The sequence below is a fragment of the Corvus cornix genome, chromosome 1A (genome assembly GCF_000738735.6).
Source record: "Corvus cornix cornix isolate S_Up_H32 chromosome 1A, ASM73873v5, whole genome shotgun sequence".
NCBI lineage: Eukaryota > Metazoa > Chordata > Aves > Passeriformes > Corvidae > Corvus > Corvus cornix.
Window position 1 is genome coordinate 38,725,473 of NC_047057.1, and position 19,879 is coordinate 38,745,351.

The window sequence follows — 19,879 nt, forward strand, 5'->3', positions numbered from 1 at the left end:
AAAGATTACAAAAAGCTCATGAACTGCTGAAGCACCTGTTCAGATTACTCAGGCACACTGCTGTTGTTAACCTACCATCATACTGTCAAGGCTCCCTGCTGTGTTTCCATTGCTTCTCTTTTGCTGGTCAGGCTACTCAAGCTCCACAACGACCTGCCATTGAAAACTCCTGCTATGGAGAGGAATACTGAATGGTTTTCTGTGGTTAATACCCCAAATGGCTTACCATGGTTAAAGGAATGCCAGTGCTAGCAAAAAAAAGACAGTATGGATGACAGCTGTGGACAGCAGTCATTAGATTAGCTCAGCTGTGTTGAAAAACCACATTGTTAGCTGAGGCTGATGTAAGACGGACTGCCCTAAAGGGACAGCTCTCCCTCCTCATGCAGCAGTGTGCTCCTGCTGCTTTCTGCACAGCTAATTTAGTGATCCAACAATACTGGGGTGAGATGGATCAAATACTATAATGAATAAAGGGACTTGTTTTCAGCCAGGTCAGTGAGCTGACTTCACTTTTCAGTAAGGGTTCACACAAGGGAGCATTGAGGAATGCAGGGCCTGGATCAGGAACACCACATCCTAATATTAGTCCAATTCCAGGAAGACACCAAGCAAAAGGATAAACCTCCTCTTTATTTCAGGCCTCTTAGTGGGGAAAACCTGAGATCAGATTCTGAGCAGACTGTACACTCATCGCCTTCCTTTCTAAGTGGGAAGGGGGGTAAATGAGAGGAAGCAGTTTAGCAAGAGTCAGAGCGCAAGAGTGCAGAAGGTTGGTTTCTTTTTTTCAACTACATACCTCAAAAGCTCACTGTAACCTCCAGCCTAGACACTTGTTATATTTAAGAGGAAGAAAGGCATATAGATTTGGTGCAGAATGAAACCACATTTTGATCCTCATGTAAGTTTTGAACCTTCCACAGGTTTCTGAAACAGCCCTGCAATAACACTAAGAAAACAGACTAGCTTTTTTTTCCAAGATGGAACTCAAAGCAGTTCATACCTTATCAGAAGGGGTCTGAACCAATCTGCCACACTAAGCAGTTTTTTTGTGTCTGTGATTTTACAGTCCATGCATTGTAGGACTCATCCACACTGGAATGCCTATATATATATATATATAGCAATAAAAATCAATAATCTTAACTCTGTGCTAGAACTGGATGTTTTAAATTGTCTAGGTAAAAATAAGGATTGGCAAGGCCCAAATGGGAAGTTAATACATGAAAACAGTAATCAATTTGAAACTCCAATACACTTCTGAAAAAACAATACTTGGGTCCCCTCTAAAACACTAAAACACACAAATGTAAGAAAAAAAGGTTGCTCATGCAACTGTTCAGGAATACACAGTACTGAAACCAGTTCTCAAACACTCTTTTGTTAAGACTAAATTTTTATCAACTCTATGCACTTAAACCAAACTGCAGTAAGAAAGCTCAAATCTTATTTTCAGTTTGTTAGAAAGCTAGAGGCCAATCTACTTGAGCATTTACACAAACATCAAAACAAGAGACTGACTTTAGTGTATCCTCATGCAAACTCAAATCCTTTCAGTTGTTGCCAAGGTTTAACATGTCAAAGCTCTCCTGGATCCTTGCCAATTTATCTTCAAGGACAAGCTTCAGTGCTAGCAGGGGCAATACCACACCATACCAACACATCTGCGACACCTCTAGCTTGTACACTGGGCACCATGCTTTAGCTTTAGCCACACCTCCAGAACCGAGCAGCACTGAGTCAGTTTCTGACACGCAAGTGTTAATAGTAAAATTCTGCCCAAGCACAAACTGAATGTCAACACCTGCCTGGCTAAACAAAGGAGAAGGAAGAAATTACAAGTCCACAGAGCGCAGTTGCCTACAGGACCCTGACAACTTGGCAAGCACTCGGGTCAAGGCCCTATTCTCAGTCACCAGTCGCTCATTTATGTGTTTCAAAGATTGAATCTGCTTTATTTGTTGCAGGTTCTGCAGGAATCAAAGAAATAGGAGTGAAAACAAGAAAAAAACCCCCACATATATATTAGACGAGCAGAATTGAAAGAAAACTTAGAAGAGACAGTCCTGTTTAAAGTAAATAAGCCGCTGTGAAAGGAAAGTATCAAACAAGTGGCACATTCTTGAAAAGCAATCTAAGTACCAGTAGTGATTAGTCACAGCTTTCCAAAACAGTTCAGGATGCATTAACAATGAGAGCTATTCCTGGAATTCTTCACTTAACATCCTAATTGCACAAACTTAATCTCCTGTTCAAAACTCTGTACATAACGACACATTTAACCTATACTTTTTAATGACCGTGCAACAAACTATGGGAAGAGTATTTAATCTTTAATTCAAAACTTTTGCTTATTGCTTATCAAAAGCAAACCTTTGAAAAAAGCAATATATTTGCATTCTCTATTTTTATCAGAAGCCCAACTTTCCCTAGAACCTCACATCGTGTCTTCTACTCTAAGGCAGACAATTATTTTCCTCTACCATAGTTTGTTTTTTCTGTATTTCACTTCTGAAGACCCCTCAAGGAATCACAGATCTTGTGCCCTCCCTTACAGCAAACTGTCTTGGTCTGAATCCAAGGGAGCCAGAGGCATCACAGTTGCCTTCTGCCTATATCTGCTTGTCAGCTTCAATTACTTCAACAGAACTTGGTGCATGTCTTTCAATGAAAAGTATTTGGAAGTTAATGCCATTTCCAAGCACCAGAGGGAGCTCAAAAATGAGCTTAATAGGAAACTTGATTAATCCATGACAAATATCGAATGTCAAAATAATGGTACTTTCACGTTCCACTTAAATTCTATGAATTTGGTTGGCCATGTCCAATATTTAGGACATAATAGAAAATAAACCCACCCAATTTCTCACCCTTCTTAATCATATCGGAGGGTTTAACATTGATAAGGGGGAATGGTTAAAAAAACCCCAAACAAAACAGAAATGAAATTTATTTCAAATTATTTTGCTTCTGGGATTCACTTTATACATAGTTGAAAAAAGCAGAAATCAGTATGCTAAGTGTTACTTATTTGTCAACAACTGAAATCTATCTACTGCGTTTTGTTAACTAAAACCTGATTATTATTCACACTATACAAACAGAAGTTTTTAATATTGTAACATGCCACCTAATTAATAAAGAACATGAGATAAAGATTGAAACAACATTTAATGCTTAAATATCTATAGAATTATATGCTACCATTATTTAATGAGAATGGATTTTAATAATAGTAATTAGTAAGTTAATAAAACTTATGAGTATCATATAAAAATTGTAGATTGCAATTCCATCTTGATTAGATCAAGATATGTTTCACTCCAACCATCTCTGAATGTTTCTTGTTAGCCATACTATAGAAGCCTACAACTCAGCACCTTCTTCTCAATCTTACACATACAACTGCTTATGCCAGCACAGCAGCTTCGCTACAAGCTGTGTGACAGGAGTGACTTTGATGTGCAGCTGTAACTTGGTTATTTTCTAGTGAAATTATAGAGACCAGTAATACTGCCAGACTATGTCTCACTGACATAATAATGTACTTTGTTATTAATAGCGTACTAGTTTACTTACTTTCAGTTCCTCTTCCATTTCAGATATCCTTCTTTCTAGCGCTCTTCTTTCCTAAATCAGAAGATGTGTGTTAATGCTGAACAATACAATGTTTTAAAAATTACAACTTGTAAATACTGTGGTAACAGTGAAAAACTTCAAGTTTCATAGATCATACAACCAAAAGCATAGTGTGGACAGGAAACTTGTGTGATGGCAGTGATATATAGAAATTTGGCCAAAATGAAATTTTAATATCCAAGGAGGAAGAGATATAGAAATTCATATCAAGCCCTACAAAACATACCCCTTCCTTTTCACTAATTTAGAAAGACTTTAAGTACCACTTATTTGGATTTATTTTTCATGAGCTAGGCTTTTGTAAGACCTTAATATCAAAGAAATGCAGAAAATTATCAGAATCAAACAAGAATATTAAAAGATACAAGCATAAAAGCATAAGCTTTCACAGACAAAGGTAGCTGAAACATCTGTCTCAGCTCAGTGGGATCTGCCCACAATCCAAACTGCAACCTAGTGTTGATACAACTGACATTACAGGACCTAGCTGAGTACCAAAGAAATCTAGCTATGTGAGATCAGCTGCTTGAGAAAATGTTTCCTGAATATTTTCTGCATTTCTCCTACAGTTTAGTTTTCCTTTTATTTCCCTTTTTACCTGAGAAGCAGGAGAAATTATCCTTTATATAGAACTTGATTGCACTGATTATATAACCAAGCTAGTTTATGGAAAGTTAGCTTAGGGTTTTCTATACTACACTGCAGTCTGCAGTGCAGATACACAACCCCATTATTTTGTTTAAACCTATTTTTCAACACATATGACAGATGAGCAGCCAATGCAGTAGACTTTGGGGTTTATAGCTTGATTGCTTGCTTTCCTGTGTCAGACAGTGCAGTGTTTCTCATTTAAAAGCAGCTGCAGTTATCAGTACTCTACATTCAGATTTTTCCAGAGTGTGAGAGGCAAAAGCAACAGATCATTGCCAAGTGGACATATGCATCTGCATACAATGGTGTTATGCAAACAGCAAGCAGCATTGACTGAGGTGTGTAAAACTTTGGTTAGATCATACCGCCCAGTAGATACTGACTCTTGCCGGACACCTTTCAGATATAAATCATTTGAATTTAGTTTAATCACAGTGCAATTATACCCCAACATTTTCCCGTTACAGTAAACAACTTTAATTTTTATCAAAGTAATATATTACTGCAGTTGTTACTACTTAATGTACTTAACTCCTTTTAGTTAAAACTTTTCTTATAGTCACAGTAATCGGCATAAGTACCAGTGAGCTAACTGATGTAAGTAACTAACAAAAATCCCACTTTTACTACTGTGCAAATCTAAGCTTAATATATACTCTCATTTTCTTCACTGAAAAGGTAGGTTTCAGCTTGAAAATGTCGCAGTCTGAAGATGCCTTCAGGTTTTTCTCTGTCAGCCTTTTATTTCTTATGATTTTTGCTCACTACTTGACTTTTGCCCTCTCCTCTGTGTAATTTATATAAACGTCTTTAGGTTTATATTTTATTTTAGTGAAGCCATATACTTGGAAAAGTATTCTTAGAAAATCTCTATAATTTCTTTTATTTTTTTGCATTTTTATTGTTACATTACACATTAAAAAGGTGTCTTTAAAATTATTTTTAAATGCTGAATTTGATAAGCTTATTTCTAGAGATCAGCTATTGATGACTAACAGCTGAGAATCCTGCTTCAGTCACTTTCAAAGTGAAACTTCAGATTTAAACAACACAGAAAATACAATCATAAATATATTCCCCATTTAAATTCCTGTCTGAAGTGTATAATTATGAACAAGATACAGATATATAAATGTTGTGTAAATCCAGTTTCAGCCATACAGCACCTAAGTTGCATACGTACATCATTAAGTTAATTATTTTACTCACTGGCTTTAATACTAATACATTAGGGAAAATAACATTCTGAAAGACATTTTGCTGTTGGACTAAATGTCTTAAAAAAAAAAGGTGCAAGAATTTCTAATAAAGCTAATTGTTTTAATGCAATGGCCTGCTCTGGGAGAAAGCAAAGCAGTAATTTAAAACCGAAATAATGTCTATCTACGCAGTACTCTGTGCATTACCTACAAGCCCACACAGTAATGGATGCAGCTACATCTATTAAATAATTAAATGTCCACTTGTGTCATCATGCTAGCAAGCAAGAAACCAATTAAATCTGCTGCTGAAACCTTTCTATTGATGAAATCACTGCCCACATTAGGATGCCAAAAAATTAAAGAGAGAAATAGGTGCTAAACAGCAGCAATTAACTGGTGAGACTATTAAGGCAAAGATAATGAAACTTCAGGAAGTGCCTGAAAGTATTTCTACATCTTCATTTGCTCCTATAAAATCTACCAAGTGTTTGTTTATATACCAGACAGTTTCGTAGAACTAAAACTTGTTTTCTAAACCTAAAATATTGGAAAGTAAATATAAAAGGCTAATGAATATGAAATTTACCAGGGATAAATAAATGTTTACATCACTTTGTACTGTCAGCGTCTAATTTTTTTTTCCTGTTTGTCTCTAATGTGTCACTCCAGGATCAAGGGAGAAGAAAAGAACACATAGTGTTCAGAGTCATGAAGGAAGCCAAGACCACCACAAAATCAACGTAGTTTGCTTTACATTGCTGTGAAACTAAACTTTTACAGGGTTGGATTTTAAATTAGCATGAAACTACAGCCTAAAATTATCATGTGTCCAACTTCTGAAATAATTCCTGTAGTCCACCTCACATATGAATTTATTACATGACTTCTTTCCCATTCAATTTTGTCTCTGACTCTGATGCCCCTCTTCCCACACTGCTTGCTCATTCTTCCACTTTCTCCCCCTGCCCCAGTACCACATTCCCTCTGTAAAAAAGTTACAGTAGAAGGAAAGAGGCACATAAAGATTATTTTATATCATTAGCAGGTTTAAGGTCTCATGTCTGTGAGGCAGAAACAGCTATCGCATTACCAATAACAATGGGTGTCTCTTGAAAGCTCTGAGGAAATTAACTTCTCTGAATCTTGGAAATGTGTTAAAAGATGACACACAATGAATCTACTTAACCCTCTGGAATGCCAACATTGTTTTAGATGAGATGGAACAAGTGGCAGATCCCTGGAGGGCAGCAGAGTTTAGAAACTGGTTATCACAAACAAACAGGCAAACTAAAGGCAATTCTTAAGAGTAATTCCATCTCACATTCATTGCCACTTTGAAACCTAAAATCCCCAAATCCTCTAAAAAATGCAAGTTATAAGAAGGCTTCTCTTCCTACTAAAATATATCCAAACCAGGGGTTGCAAAACAAACTAAAAACAAAGCTTGAATTGGAGTGTTTAGAAGTTCCTTGGCAGAAACTCACCCTTTTCTCCATTTCCAAGAGTGATCTGTCAGCAAATCTTTCTTGTCTCTGAAACACAAAATTTATGAAGACATTGACAGGTGCTTTGAAACAACACATAACTGAGGAAAAAAAATACTAGACATTTTAGTATTCTGTCTGAAGTATGTAATCAAAAACATTTTGAAGTGTGTTCAGAGAAGTAACACTGAAATAAAGAACAAATTGGATTTATCATGCACTTCTTCTGTGACCATCCATGTTATTTAATCACTACACAGCCTTTGGCTAACAGGACTAATACAGTATTTCTATCCAAAAGCATTACAAAACAGGCATCTTTTAAATGTTCTTCACTAACATTTCCAGGGTACACATGAAAGACAATTAAGTACAGGTAAACTGTGGTAAATATGATCCAAGAATATGATACACTCTACAGCAAGAGTAGACAAATTTAGACAAATCTGACTTCAGTGTGTGTGTCTTGTATTAGTGTATACAGCACTGTCACGTGACAGCAGTTATCCTATATATAGGAATGCACTAGTCTCTCCATTTCCAAGATAAAGCTATCTAACCAGCCAGGAACAACTGGCAGGTTATGCCAATCTGCCAGCAGGTTTATGAATTAATCAATCAGTCCCAATTGTCAGTTTGAATATAAGATTAACAGTGCAGACAGTGTTTACCCCTACCCTGCAAAGAAGTTTGCATGCAGATACATGATGGCAAGAACCGCTACTACTTAAGTAGGCAAGAAGCAGTCTCACACATTTTGTTCACAGCTGAAGACCAGAATCCTGCACTCTCTTCTCTTTAGAGACAGAGAAGTACTCTTCTCCATTCCCATCTTTGGATAAACAAGAAAGCTGATGCCTAGTAAAGACAGGCCCATAGCCTGGGGTGCATCTGGTTTACTATCTACATTGTTGGCTAAGTACATGACTTTTTGTTTCATACAAACCTGAGTGGTCTTCTCCAACTGTAGCTTAAGATCTGTAAGTTCCATGTTGGTGTCATGTAACTGTGCTTTCAGTTTTTCATTTTCAGCTAGAATCTGTTCATAAAGCTAAGAGAAAATATTCATTAAAAAATACCAGATAATAGTGAGATCAGCTGAAAAACTTAGAAAGTATGATTGAACCACATGTAAAGTTAATAAATATATTAACAGTAAGAAGTAAAATAAAGATGTTTAGAATTAGCAAGAACTGTAAGGAACTGTTACTAAATATTTCTAGAAAAAAGCAGCTTTGCATAGGGAGCACACAGCTTACCTTACACATAATTAAGCCGCCTTTTTTTCTTCAGACTTCACAGATTACACCACCACAGTAAACTTTTCAACAAACTCCTCCTCTATTTTAAAGCAAGATCTAAACATACTTTTATCTTATATGTATGTAAGTTGGCAAACATGTAACAAAAGGCTTCACATATGAGTACACCAGTTTTAATAATACCTTTCGTATGATAAATACTACCATATTATTTCTTTATTTGATTGTATCTTGGCTCCTCTGGATTTCTCCCTTGCCTTGAAATGTACGAAAGCCAGAAGCTGTTTCATAATGTGTATTTTCCCTCACTGTAGCAGTTGCTGTGCTTCTCCATTCAGCTGAGTTACTTTAAGCAGTATTTCTGATGCAACGTGAAACTATTTTCACACAATTTAAGAAAAGCAGTAATAAAGTTCTACTTTTGCCCCAAACTTATTGGATCAGATACCTTCTTAAAATCAGGGCTATCTTCTTTTTCTAGTCTACTGCAGTATGGTTTTCGATCTTCAAGATAACTCTGTGACCCCGATCGCCCCTGCGCTGAATCGTAACGATCACCTGCAGACACGCTGAGCGATCCCGTATCATATCTGTAAAAGATAACTTCTGATTTTTCTTCGCCTTTGCAGCCAAACTGAGACCACTGACCTGTATCAAACATTTTGAGTTTGCTGCTACCCAGCTGAAAACAACCAAATGCAATTACGTGTTCTAGTTAGACCACTGTCTTCTAATTTGATGCAAATTTCACTTTTACATTCTCCAGTACTTCAATATTCTGGGTGAAAATGTTTTCAAATTGTTCAGTCTGCAGAGCAATGCATACAGAGAATTCTTTTAAATGTAATTAAATTATTTAATGCAAGCAAATTACATGTCTTAAAATACTTTATAGTAGCTTAGGTAGCTTAATCCTTTTTTATTTATAAAGAACATATATTAAAAAAAAAAATTACTAGTTTAATTGAAGTGTTTTAAAAAACACTAGATGAATGGCCTAGATGAATTCCCCAAGTTTCATTACAGAAATCAAGATTTCAGAACCATTTGATGTGACTTCTAGTATTTTAACAGAAGCAGTTGATGAAACAAATCTTCAGTATTCTTTATCCTAATAACTAAATAACAAGTATTAATAAAGTTAAGAGTAATTTCACACTGTTCCCTCTTCACTAATCATGTGTTACAGCAGTTTTATTTAACAAATTTTCACCAGAGTAAGAACATAACAGAATTCGATAATTAAAGCTCAAGGTCCAAAAAGAAATTAGATCAGTTTTAAAAAAAATTATCAATATTTCAGCATTTACTTTTTAACAAATCTCAAGGAAATACAGCTTTCAGAGGCTGTAGTATTTTTCTTGAGGTTACACAGAAAATTTTTAGTAGGCTTTCTAAAAGGGGAGCAACAAGAACTTCTTGTCTTCTTTGTAAAAGCTGGGTCCATGCTGAAAAATCTGTAGGGCATAATACTATGTCCACTATGTTCTATGAAATGCTCAGCCTGCCTTCAGTGCATTACAAATACAGAGTTCAACATATTCCCCAGAATGGCATATTCCACCCACACATGGCAGGACTGTAGCTTTACAATCACACTTCATACGAAACCTAAATATTATCACAGCCTTTTAAAGCTCAACCCAACTTAGGAGTTGGAGTTAAGCTGAATTTGTATGTCAAGAACTTAAAATGACAACATGCAGACAGAAAGTATAACAATTCTAAATTAATTTGATTAAATTGCACATACCTTGAAAGGCTCTCACTCTGAAGTGGGGAGAGGTAAAAAGAGAGAAAGAGAATGGATCAGTCAATAATTTAATTAAATTATACAACCATCTGTGAACAAATACAACTAAACAGTTACGTCAAATGCACACGCTATCCATCAGCATGCATTAGCTAAACCTTGTCAAGCTTCAGTTTTTTTATGTCCAGAAAATAAGAGAAATATGTGCTAGAATGCACTTGCCAAAATATGATTTACACAGGATATTAACATAACACTCCAGAAGTCTGGAGTGCCCTAAACAGTAGAGTCATTTCAGCGGTTGGTGCATTCTGGATTTGCTTCACTGTTATCAAAGGCATCAGAACGGCATTTCTCAAATTCACTCTTCCTTCTTCCTCTTCTTTAACATTAGCTATGATGTTTTGAACATAATGACTGCAGCTCAAAACAATAAATTAAGATACAGGATCACTGTTTCAACATAGCATGACTGGAAACAAGTTACTACACCAACAACATAAGGAAGTACTTATTAGACTTAATTTAAATGACATAGCAAATTTTGTCCCTGTGGATTTACCTGGAATGAATGAAGGAATGAAAGTAATAAATGAAACTCTCTTTATTTGACAAGAAAAACTTAATTAAAAGGATGACTTAAGAGTGAGGGAGTGCCCTCTAAGCATTACATCAGTCATACAAACCTTTTTCCCCTCTGGCTGGTCAATACAGATTCATAATTTCTTCCAATTATTATTCCAATCTTGAGTGAAGACATTTCAGGCAAGAAACTCTACTGCTGTATCATCACCTGGACATCCTCCAATGTTACTCACCTATCAGTGGCTGAAGCCTTCCCCATCCATAGTGGTTTTCTGGGAGGGCTGACGTGGCTTGCTTAGTTTCCTTTTATAGAAGGAAACTGTATTTTTTCAATGTACAGAGGAAAACAGCCACATTCTCCACAATACACTCAATTTCCCCTTTGACACCTTGAAGTGCACTTACTGCACAGAGGATGTTAAAGGTACATACTATAGCCTAACCACTCCAAATAAAACACTGCTATTTTCTGTCAAGAGCACAAACGATGCTGCGAATTAAGAGATTTTGTAGAATATTCCACAGTTAATCCATTAATTATAAGCTAACCACAGTTGCAGTATCTTTTCAAATTAATAGGGGTTTTTTGCAATGCATCATACTTAAAAATCGGCTTCACAGAAACACTTCATCTACCAAAGAGATCTTTCAACTTCCTTATTTTAAGTGGCTATCCTACAACTTAGATCTAAGACTATTCTTCTAGCAGGAACACCAACTTCTTTGAAGTAACAACACAGCATTGCTAATTCAAGAAATTCTCTGCTCTTAATACTAAAAAGCCTAAACAAATTTAGAGAACAACTTCAAACTGTCAAAAGTGCTTAGCAAAGTCTGACTTCTCTTTAATAGCTTTCCTTTATGGACAAATGATCATCTAAGGAGTCAAAAGACAGTTCTGAAGAAAAAGAAAGCACAAACTGAAATCTGACAAGACAGTTCTTTCAAAAATCTCTGATATGAATAAGGCTGCCGCAGTGCCATTGCCTGCTAGAACGCTGCCCTGAGCACCGGGCAATCTTCTGCCTGCCCTGAAGGGGAGGATGGGGGCTGATCACAGCGCAGGAGGGCAGTCAAAGCTCCTGGTTGGGTTTACCTTGCCCACCAATGGCGAAGGTGCGCGAAGGAGGCAGGAAAGAAGCGGACAAACTTCTTCGTGGGGGAGAGGGTTTATTGAAGAACACAGGAAAACCACGGAGAAGCCAAGAAAATGGGGCTGACATGGGGTTTTATACCCCTACAGAACAGGTGTGGAAAACACATGGTAACCAATAATACATCAGTCAGGGGTCATTACAAAGGCGGGGAGAAGGAATTGTGGCAAATGGGAGAAGGAGTAGGCAGGGAGAAGTAGCAAGGCCCAATCAACTACCGAGGAACATAAAACTCTCTGGAAAGACAACCAAATATGAGAAATAAGGGGAGGGGAGGGCAGCGGCCAATGGTAAGGCTCGGATCTATATATTTTTCACAGCCTTTGGGGTGCTGCCTGTGACTTCCAAGGCTTTTGGGCTGTGGAGGCATCAAACCAATGGACCTTTTGATCCACTTGATTCAGCTGACCCTGGAGTTGGCCATGGTTCACCGCGACATCAGATAATGATTCTTCTGATTCCTTAATGTTTTCAGGCTAGAAATCATTCTTTGTCTAAAGTCCTCTAATTTTTTCTGTAGCATGCACCCAAACCACATCTACGGACAAGAATTTTTTTCCGAGTCAGAGAAAAAAGAAAAGGTGAGGACACGGGAGGAAAACCAACATTGCGGCACTGAGGTCAGTAAAGAAAGAGGGAGAGGAAGTGCTCCAAACGCCAGAGCCAAAATTTTCTTCTGCAAACTGTGGTAAAAGACTATAGTTATGTAAGCTGTCTCCCCGCAGCTCATTGGGTCCACGAGAGATGCAGAGGTTCACTCACATGACAGAGCGAGTGGATGCCAAAAGGAGCTAAAAAACCTGCATTCACGTGGATGAGAGACTCACGGGGCTGTTGTGGGAAGCCTGTTTCGCCCATAAGAAGGACTCATGTTTGCAGCAAATTGGGTGGGGCTCCTGCTCATGAAAAGAGAACCAAGTTAGAGAAGTTCACAAAGAACTGTCTCGCGGGGAGGGGAACGATCGGACCCCACAGTACAACAGAAGACCCTTCTTTCTCTGAACAAACAGAAGAAAATCAGAAGTGACAAACTGACTAAAAAACCCCATGTTTTCTCTCCCTGTGCTGTCAGTGGGAAAAGAGGGAGGAGCTGGGAAGGAAAAAAGTTTATGTTAGTTCTCATCATCGTCTTCTGATTCTGTTAATAATAAATATTCTTTATGCTGTTTAAGTTTAAGCCTGTTTTGCCCTTAGGAGTGTTTTCTTCTAATCCTTATCTCAACTCATGAGCCCTTCGTTTTTTCCCCTCCTCTGCTCAGCTATAGCAGAGGAAAATGAGTGAATGGTTTTCGTGAGTGCCTGGCTTTTTTGGCCAGTGTCAAACCATGACACCTGGTCCTGCTGGCCACACTACTGCTCATACAGGCCAGGATGGCACTGGCCTTCTGGGCCACCTGGGTACACACTGGTTCATGTTCAGCCACGGCTGACCAGCACCCTCAGCTACTTTATCCCTTGAGCACTTTCCAACCACTCTTTCCCCAGCCTGTAGCGCTGCATGGGGTTGTTGTGACCCAAGTGCAAAACCCAGCATTTGACCTTGTTGAACCTCATCCAGCTGGCTTTGGCCCACGGGTCCAGCCTGTCCAGATCCCTCTGCAGAGCCTTCCTGCCCTCCAGCAGATCAACACTCTCATCCAGCTTGGTGTTATCTGCAAACTGACTGAGGGTGTCCTACACCCCCTCAGCCAGGGCATGGATCAAAGTATTAAACAGGACTGGCCCCAACACTGAACCCTGGAGAATTCCACTCATGACCAGGTGCCAGCTGCATGGAACTTCATTTGCCACCACCCTCTGAGCCTGGGCACATAGCAAACACTGCACCTGTCCAAGCACTCTTGGTCAGTCAGTTCTACACTTCTCCACCATTCCACACTCACCCTTTTAATAATATTCATAATTTTGGGACTGATTTAGCACTATTACACTGTAATGTTATTAATTTTATCAGAAGCACCACACAGCATGTTCTACCAAAATTAATTTCTACAGAACAGAATATGAAGTAATTACAGATCTAAGGATAATGATATGTACTACTGGGAGGAAAGGAAACAGGACTATGCATTTATGTTAATGTGGCACAGAAATAAAAAATACAGCAAATCAAAATGGCACAGAATGAATCTCTTAACTAAAATATTTAACAAATGTGTAATGGAAGCTTTACAAAAAAGAAAGAAATATCCCATGAGTTTTATTCCTCAGTAATGAACGTGATTTTGTAGTGTGTTACTCCAGGGTTTAGGTCAAAGGAAATACATTCTTCTTATAGCACAGGTTATGTTACTAATTCCCTTTTAACACTTTTTTCATCCCCCTGTCACACACCATTCTGTTTTTAAGGACTTTTCCCATCAAATCAAGCCTATTATACTGTTTTCCACTGACTTTTTATCAAGACCAGTAAAACTCATTTAGGATGTCCAGAAAACCATTTTGTTCAACGGAGAAATGACATACATTGCGCTCTTCAACTTTCAGTGCTTCCTTAAATTAACTTCCCATATTATTTGTTAATTGTAATAATTACAGCACTGGGTTTAATTTTCAAAGGTTTTAATTAGTGTGCGTAAGTAATTGGACATAATTTATCTGAAAATAACAGTGTAGATGAAATAAAGGTTTTGCTGGGTAGAAACTGAATGCTTTCTCCAGTAACCTGCTGCATCATGTCCCTGACCTGTGTGTCAAAAATCTCATCCACATTTTCTGGATGCTAATTCTACATAATCAGAGTGGAAGACAAAACAGTCAGTTATGGCCACTGTTGACATGTAAATTCAATTGCAACAAAAATTTTACAATCAAAACATATCTCTTAAAAGTTAATGAACAAATTATCTTTCTTAAATTACCTGAGTTTCTTTCCTATTTGTTCCTTCTTCTGAATCGGACTGGTGATCCTGTTCATTTTCATCACTCTGGTGAAAGAGGTGGGAGAGGAAAAATAATTAAACTGTTGAAAGCTTAGTAAGATTTTAATGCATTCTACACTTTTAATACAAAAATGTAAGGGCAGAAGAATCTTCACTGAGAATATACAGGATCTATGAAGAAAATTCTCAAACAGGTACATGTTTTCAGTACCAGAAGGAGATGAAACAACTTTGCATTTGACACATGAAAATCTGGCTTTTACATTATATATGGATCCTGTGACAAAGAAAAGGAAAAAGAATAGTCTAAAACATCAACTATAACCTTTCTAATCTGACAGCAGTTTTTTAAGATGCAAAATACATAGCTACTTGCAACGTGCCAAATAATGAGTCTCATTTTTACAGCTTTGGTATGCATGGAATAGAGAACATTTGTTCAATAATTAATTTTTTCCCCTTAGATTATGATTAATTCCTATTAAGTTATGGTTACTACAGTGTTCTAGAATTCTTGATAGCACTATCAACTGAAAAACTTAATTTTGATTTTGCTCCTGAAAGCACCAAAACAAAAACAAAGACTATTTAACTTGAAAGGCATATTTTTTTCTAGAACAATTATTTATATATTGTATTACTCTAAACAATCCTCTATTTTAAGAGTACACTATACACATTCCATTTTGCTACAAATGAAGTTTACTTACATCCTGAGTCCAAAAAGAAACTCCTGTAGATCGTCGTTTTTCTCTTGGTCTCCGTCTTTCCCTTATAGACTTAGGCTGTGACTTATCTTCTTCCTTTTCTTCTTCTTTTTTGCCCCCTTCTGTTAATAACAACTTTCTCATTCACTGAATTATGACACAGTCTAATTTTCTGAAATACTTCTTCTCAGTCTTTAAAATGCTCACAATAAATACTTTTTACCTGAAATAAATTTGCTGAAGACCTTCTTACCACATACAGGGTTTGCTGTAATATACACTCCTCAGAACACATAGCTCTAAAACATAGCTCTAAAATACTGTAAATACTAATTTCACCTCAGTTACCTAACAAAATGTCTTAATGTAACAGTAATACAATACAACTTGGACTTACAATTCAGTTTTCAAAACTGTCACGTAATCTGTGTCAGCAGATGTGTAAAAGTACAAAAAAAGAGAAGATAATTCTTCACCATTCTTCATCAAACAAGCTTTTTTTGCATACATCAAGGATGCAGTATTAAAAACCCCCCAACTTTAGAAGTCCTCCTTAGAGTCCTCCTTTTCATCACAGTCCTCTCCATCTTTGCTCTAAGGAAGAATAAAATGGGACCTCCTAGATTAGATTATTACTATATTACAGATGTCCTTTTTCTTTAAAACAAATGCAATTGCAATTCAAAATAGATGTAACAACTCAGGATTGTGTTTGGTGCCCTATTTGTTTACAAGCAATTTGCAGAAAAAAAAATTTAAACAAACCTGCCCAAGCCAAAGTTCTTTACTTATTATCATGCAGTCTATTCAGCCTGATGTTCTTTTATTAAAGAAACCACAGAACTGAGTTCAGATAGAAGAATCAATAATCATTAGTAACTACCATCACTAGTCTTCAGAGGTAAATAAACATTTTAGAGTGAAAGAAGAATTAAATAGGAAAGAAGGGAAATACATTTGTGGTGAACATATATCTTTCCTAATTAAATAAACTAGGATTTTACCTCTGGGATTTCAGATGGTAGTGTACTTCTCCTCCAAAAGTCATAATGTGGAAAAAAAAAAAAGAACCTGTGCTAGCTAATATTTACCAGTGAAAAGCTTTTCCATAGAACAATCCAGAGTGAGTTTCCTAGAGTAAGCATGCATTATGAAAGAATCTTAATCCAAATTTCAGTTCTTTTTAGGACTAAGGGAAAAAAATCAGAAAACATATCTCTGAAGCCTAGCCCCAGTAACTTCCTCAGAAAACACCATTCTACGGAACGTGGCAATGCTGCTATATAGTTCATGGAGATTTCATCAGTGGACCATTTTATCTGACCCTCTGTAGAACAAGAATATCCATTTCAATCAGTACCCCTACTGAAGTTATGATCAGTAATTTGGAATAAAGTATTTGTCTAAAATCAACTGCGGCAAGTCCAAGAACAAGAGGTCACAATGTATGTTAACAAGCTCCTCCTTTGAAAGGCAAAGAATCAGGCCCAACATCTCTAAGAATTATAGCAGGTGATTCACATTTGAAATGAGGGCAAAATCTCTGTGACATCAGAGAAGAGCTTTTTTGTGATCCCAATAATGCATCTAACCCTCAGTTTAAGATTACATAAACCAGTTAAAGTATGCAGAAATATGGTTACATCTGAACTACAGTGGGAAACATCTCCTTTCCTGTTCCAGCTGCTCACATAACCCTGAGAGGTCCTTAAAGAAATAAAGCATCATTCCAGTCCTTCAGTGTGGAAGGACTGAAACAAACCCCTAATTATTTAGCAATTATTTAATCAAGCAAAATTCCTTCTTAATACCTACAAGTATTTCGACCCTGAAATACAGTGTTTTATTATAGTTGCTATGTTAAAGCAGAAGTTAAAGCATTATGTGGATATTTATGGCACTATATCTGAAATTTCTGTGACCCAACAATAGAAAAAAACCAAATGACTGCAAAACACCACCAAATACAGAAAATAATTTTCCTCTCTATATGCAAGTTTTGAAATTTCTTGCAGAAGATGGGAGCAAGGTACATCTGCAGTGGTCTTACGTACCTCACTCAATTTTGAAATACCTCTAGAAATTTAAGCTGTCAACTAAACAACAAAAAACCCCATTATAAACAGTACTCCTACCTCTCTCACTTTCCTTTGTTCCACTCCGAGAATAGGCAGAAGTTATACCTATGAGGCTGTTTGGTCTGTTTAGCTGACTTGAAGTTGATAGAGAGCTAGTGGAAGTGGAGAGCGAAGAGGTGGATGATGAAGAAGTTGAAGTTGGTCTATAGCGATGATATGGCTATTCAACAGAAAAATGTCAGAATTAATTCACCAGGATTAACAAATATAAACCACAGGATATGAAAACATTTAACGGTATAAATACTCCTTATAGTAGTACCAAAATTAAAATAATATAATTGGAGTAAAGATTCATATAATTTCTCTACCTAAAGAGACTCATCATGAAAATACCTCTTCAACAGTTCGGGAATATCTTTGTCTATAATCATCATCTTTAGTTTCAGATTCTTTCTTTTCTTCTTGTTTTTCTTTGTCTTGCTTTTCTTTCTCCTCCTTATCTTTTTCTTCATTTTCCTGTTCTCTGGTTCGTGTGGGACGACTTCTTCCTATAGTTTTTTCAGCTTCTTGAAGATCTGTCAGTGTTACTCCCTGTGAAAACAGCAGTCAGCAAACACCATTTTAATATAACATTAACACTAATGTAGATGATCACATTACATCAATATTTTGAAAAACAATTCAACTTAAAAAAATTTATATCTATCAATTAGGAAATAAATTTTACCTGTATATTCTACCTATAAGGTTTCCTCTTGGATCTTGGAACCAAACATCCCTCTGATACACGGCAAGTATTTGCTGTAATGCGATCTACCACAGACTCTCCAGCAAGACAATTTTTAGTTGAACTAGTAGATACAGATTGCATAGAAGATGCTATAGAAATAATTTAAGAATCCACTAGTTGCTTCTAATATGATCATAAGCATACAAAACATTTCTGAAAGAACCCTAAAAATATAATACCCATATTTTCAGAAATGTTGATACTTTACAAATTAATTCCTTGCAACTGGATTTTTAGGTCAGCAACACTAAAAAGTCTCTTGTTATTTTTAGGCTAAAAACTAGTTTTGAAATAAGCTCAGAAAGCAATTTTATGAAGACAGCTTTTCTCTACTACGCTGTTTTCAGCTGATGTATTTTACTGAGATACTGCTTAAAACACTTTGTAATATATTCTTCAAAGCCAATTTTGCATCTTATCAGTTATTTAATTGCTTTTAGTATTGATAAAGTTTAATCCAGCAGTTCCTGGTAGCCTCTTCACTGTAAAGATTCAACAATAGTTAGCCTGTAGTCTGACCATCATTCAGGGCTCTGAATTAGTATTAAGAAATAAAAATAACTCCTGTATGATGAATTCATATCAAGTAGCACGGATCTCTCATTAGGAAAACTAACCAGAAGTATTTGAGGAGTTTAAAACTTCAAAGATTTGAAAGTAACATCAGTAAACAACGTAGCTATGGACTCAGCCTAAAAACAGCTAAGGACAATGGCTGGAGTATTGCTCTGTGCTGTTTAATTCAGGGACTATCTGCTGATTATTCTCAGCTTGCCTGCACATAGTTGGTTGGCAGTTGCTCCACTGCCCAAAGAGCATTCGAGTACCATTAGAGATACTCTATTTTGCTACTGCCACATCATTCCCTGTGCTAGGATTGTGCTAGTTGCTGATAGATACTGATAGAAACTGGGAAGAACCTCCAACTATATCAGTATGTAAACTAAGAGAGAGAAATGCTGCAAGGAGACGTGCCGTTACATACTAGATCATTAGCATGTAATAAAAAACTCTTTAAGTATTTTTCCTTCTCTTCAGAAACTAGATTGAAAGCATTATTTTCTATGTCATGAATCTTATTAGCTATCCATATGTTGATCAGCTCAATCATATTACCTACAATAGTGCATGCACAGAAAAAAAAATTAGAAATGGATGCAAATGCAGTATGCTATGCCTGCTCCTCAAGAATGATGTTATGGGTATGTCTTCAAAAATGTAGAAGCTTTAGTAATACTATACCTGTGTAGATCTCCTAGACTGTCTTGCTTGCCTGGATCTAGCTTTTCTTTGGGACTCTGACTCTTCATCCCGTACTGGAGTGAGGTATGATCTAAAGAGTTAATTACAAACAAAATTGGCACGTGGTAATATTTTTGCACAAATGTATTAAACAGTCAAAATCCCCCCCAAAAAACATGACAGACTGAAAACTAAAGCAGTCAGAAGAAAATATTTAACTATATAAGAGATTACATTTTACACATTTCCTTCATATCAAACTGATCTACTTATTCATCAAGACAGCAGCCTTAGAACTCAATTAAAATACACTGTTTTCTTACTTAATTTAGATTTCTTTTTACCATTTTCTATAAATATAACTTCAGCTTTTTTGGTATTTCACCAGTCTACTAACACAGGGGTAGAAGACCTCAGAGATTCAGCCAGTTAGACACTTATACACCA

General features: G+C 36.6%; 1 protein-coding gene across 4 annotated transcripts in view; it reads right to left on the reverse strand.

Annotated features, from left to right (window-relative positions):
* PPP1R12A (protein phosphatase 1 regulatory subunit 12A) overlaps window positions 1-19,879 on the reverse strand; it is a 115,367-nt gene that overhangs the window by 5,369 nt on the left and 90,119 nt on the right. For 2 of the 4 annotated variants that reach the window (XM_039571277.1, XM_039571274.1), the window contains 10 exons: window positions 19,433-19,523; window positions 17,794-17,991; window positions 17,455-17,617; window positions 15,323-15,441; window positions 14,592-14,657; window positions 9,992-10,008; window positions 8,687-8,828; window positions 7,923-8,027; window positions 6,977-7,024; window positions 3,580-3,630 (listed from right to left, as the gene is read on the reverse strand). In XM_039571277.1, the coding sequence (XP_039427211.1) occupies window positions 3,580-3,630; window positions 6,977-7,024; window positions 7,923-8,027; window positions 8,687-8,828; window positions 9,992-10,008; window positions 14,592-14,657; window positions 15,323-15,441; window positions 17,455-17,617; window positions 17,794-17,991; window positions 19,433-19,523 (1,000 nt within the window). Of the gene's footprint in view, window positions 1-3,579; window positions 3,631-4,655; window positions 4,687-6,976; window positions 7,025-7,922; window positions 8,028-8,686; window positions 8,829-9,991; window positions 10,009-14,591; window positions 14,658-15,322; window positions 15,442-17,454; window positions 17,618-17,793; window positions 17,992-19,432; window positions 19,524-19,879 lie in introns of all 4 variants that reach the window. The other 2 variants (XM_039571276.1, XM_039571275.1) reach the window with 2 other exon arrangements.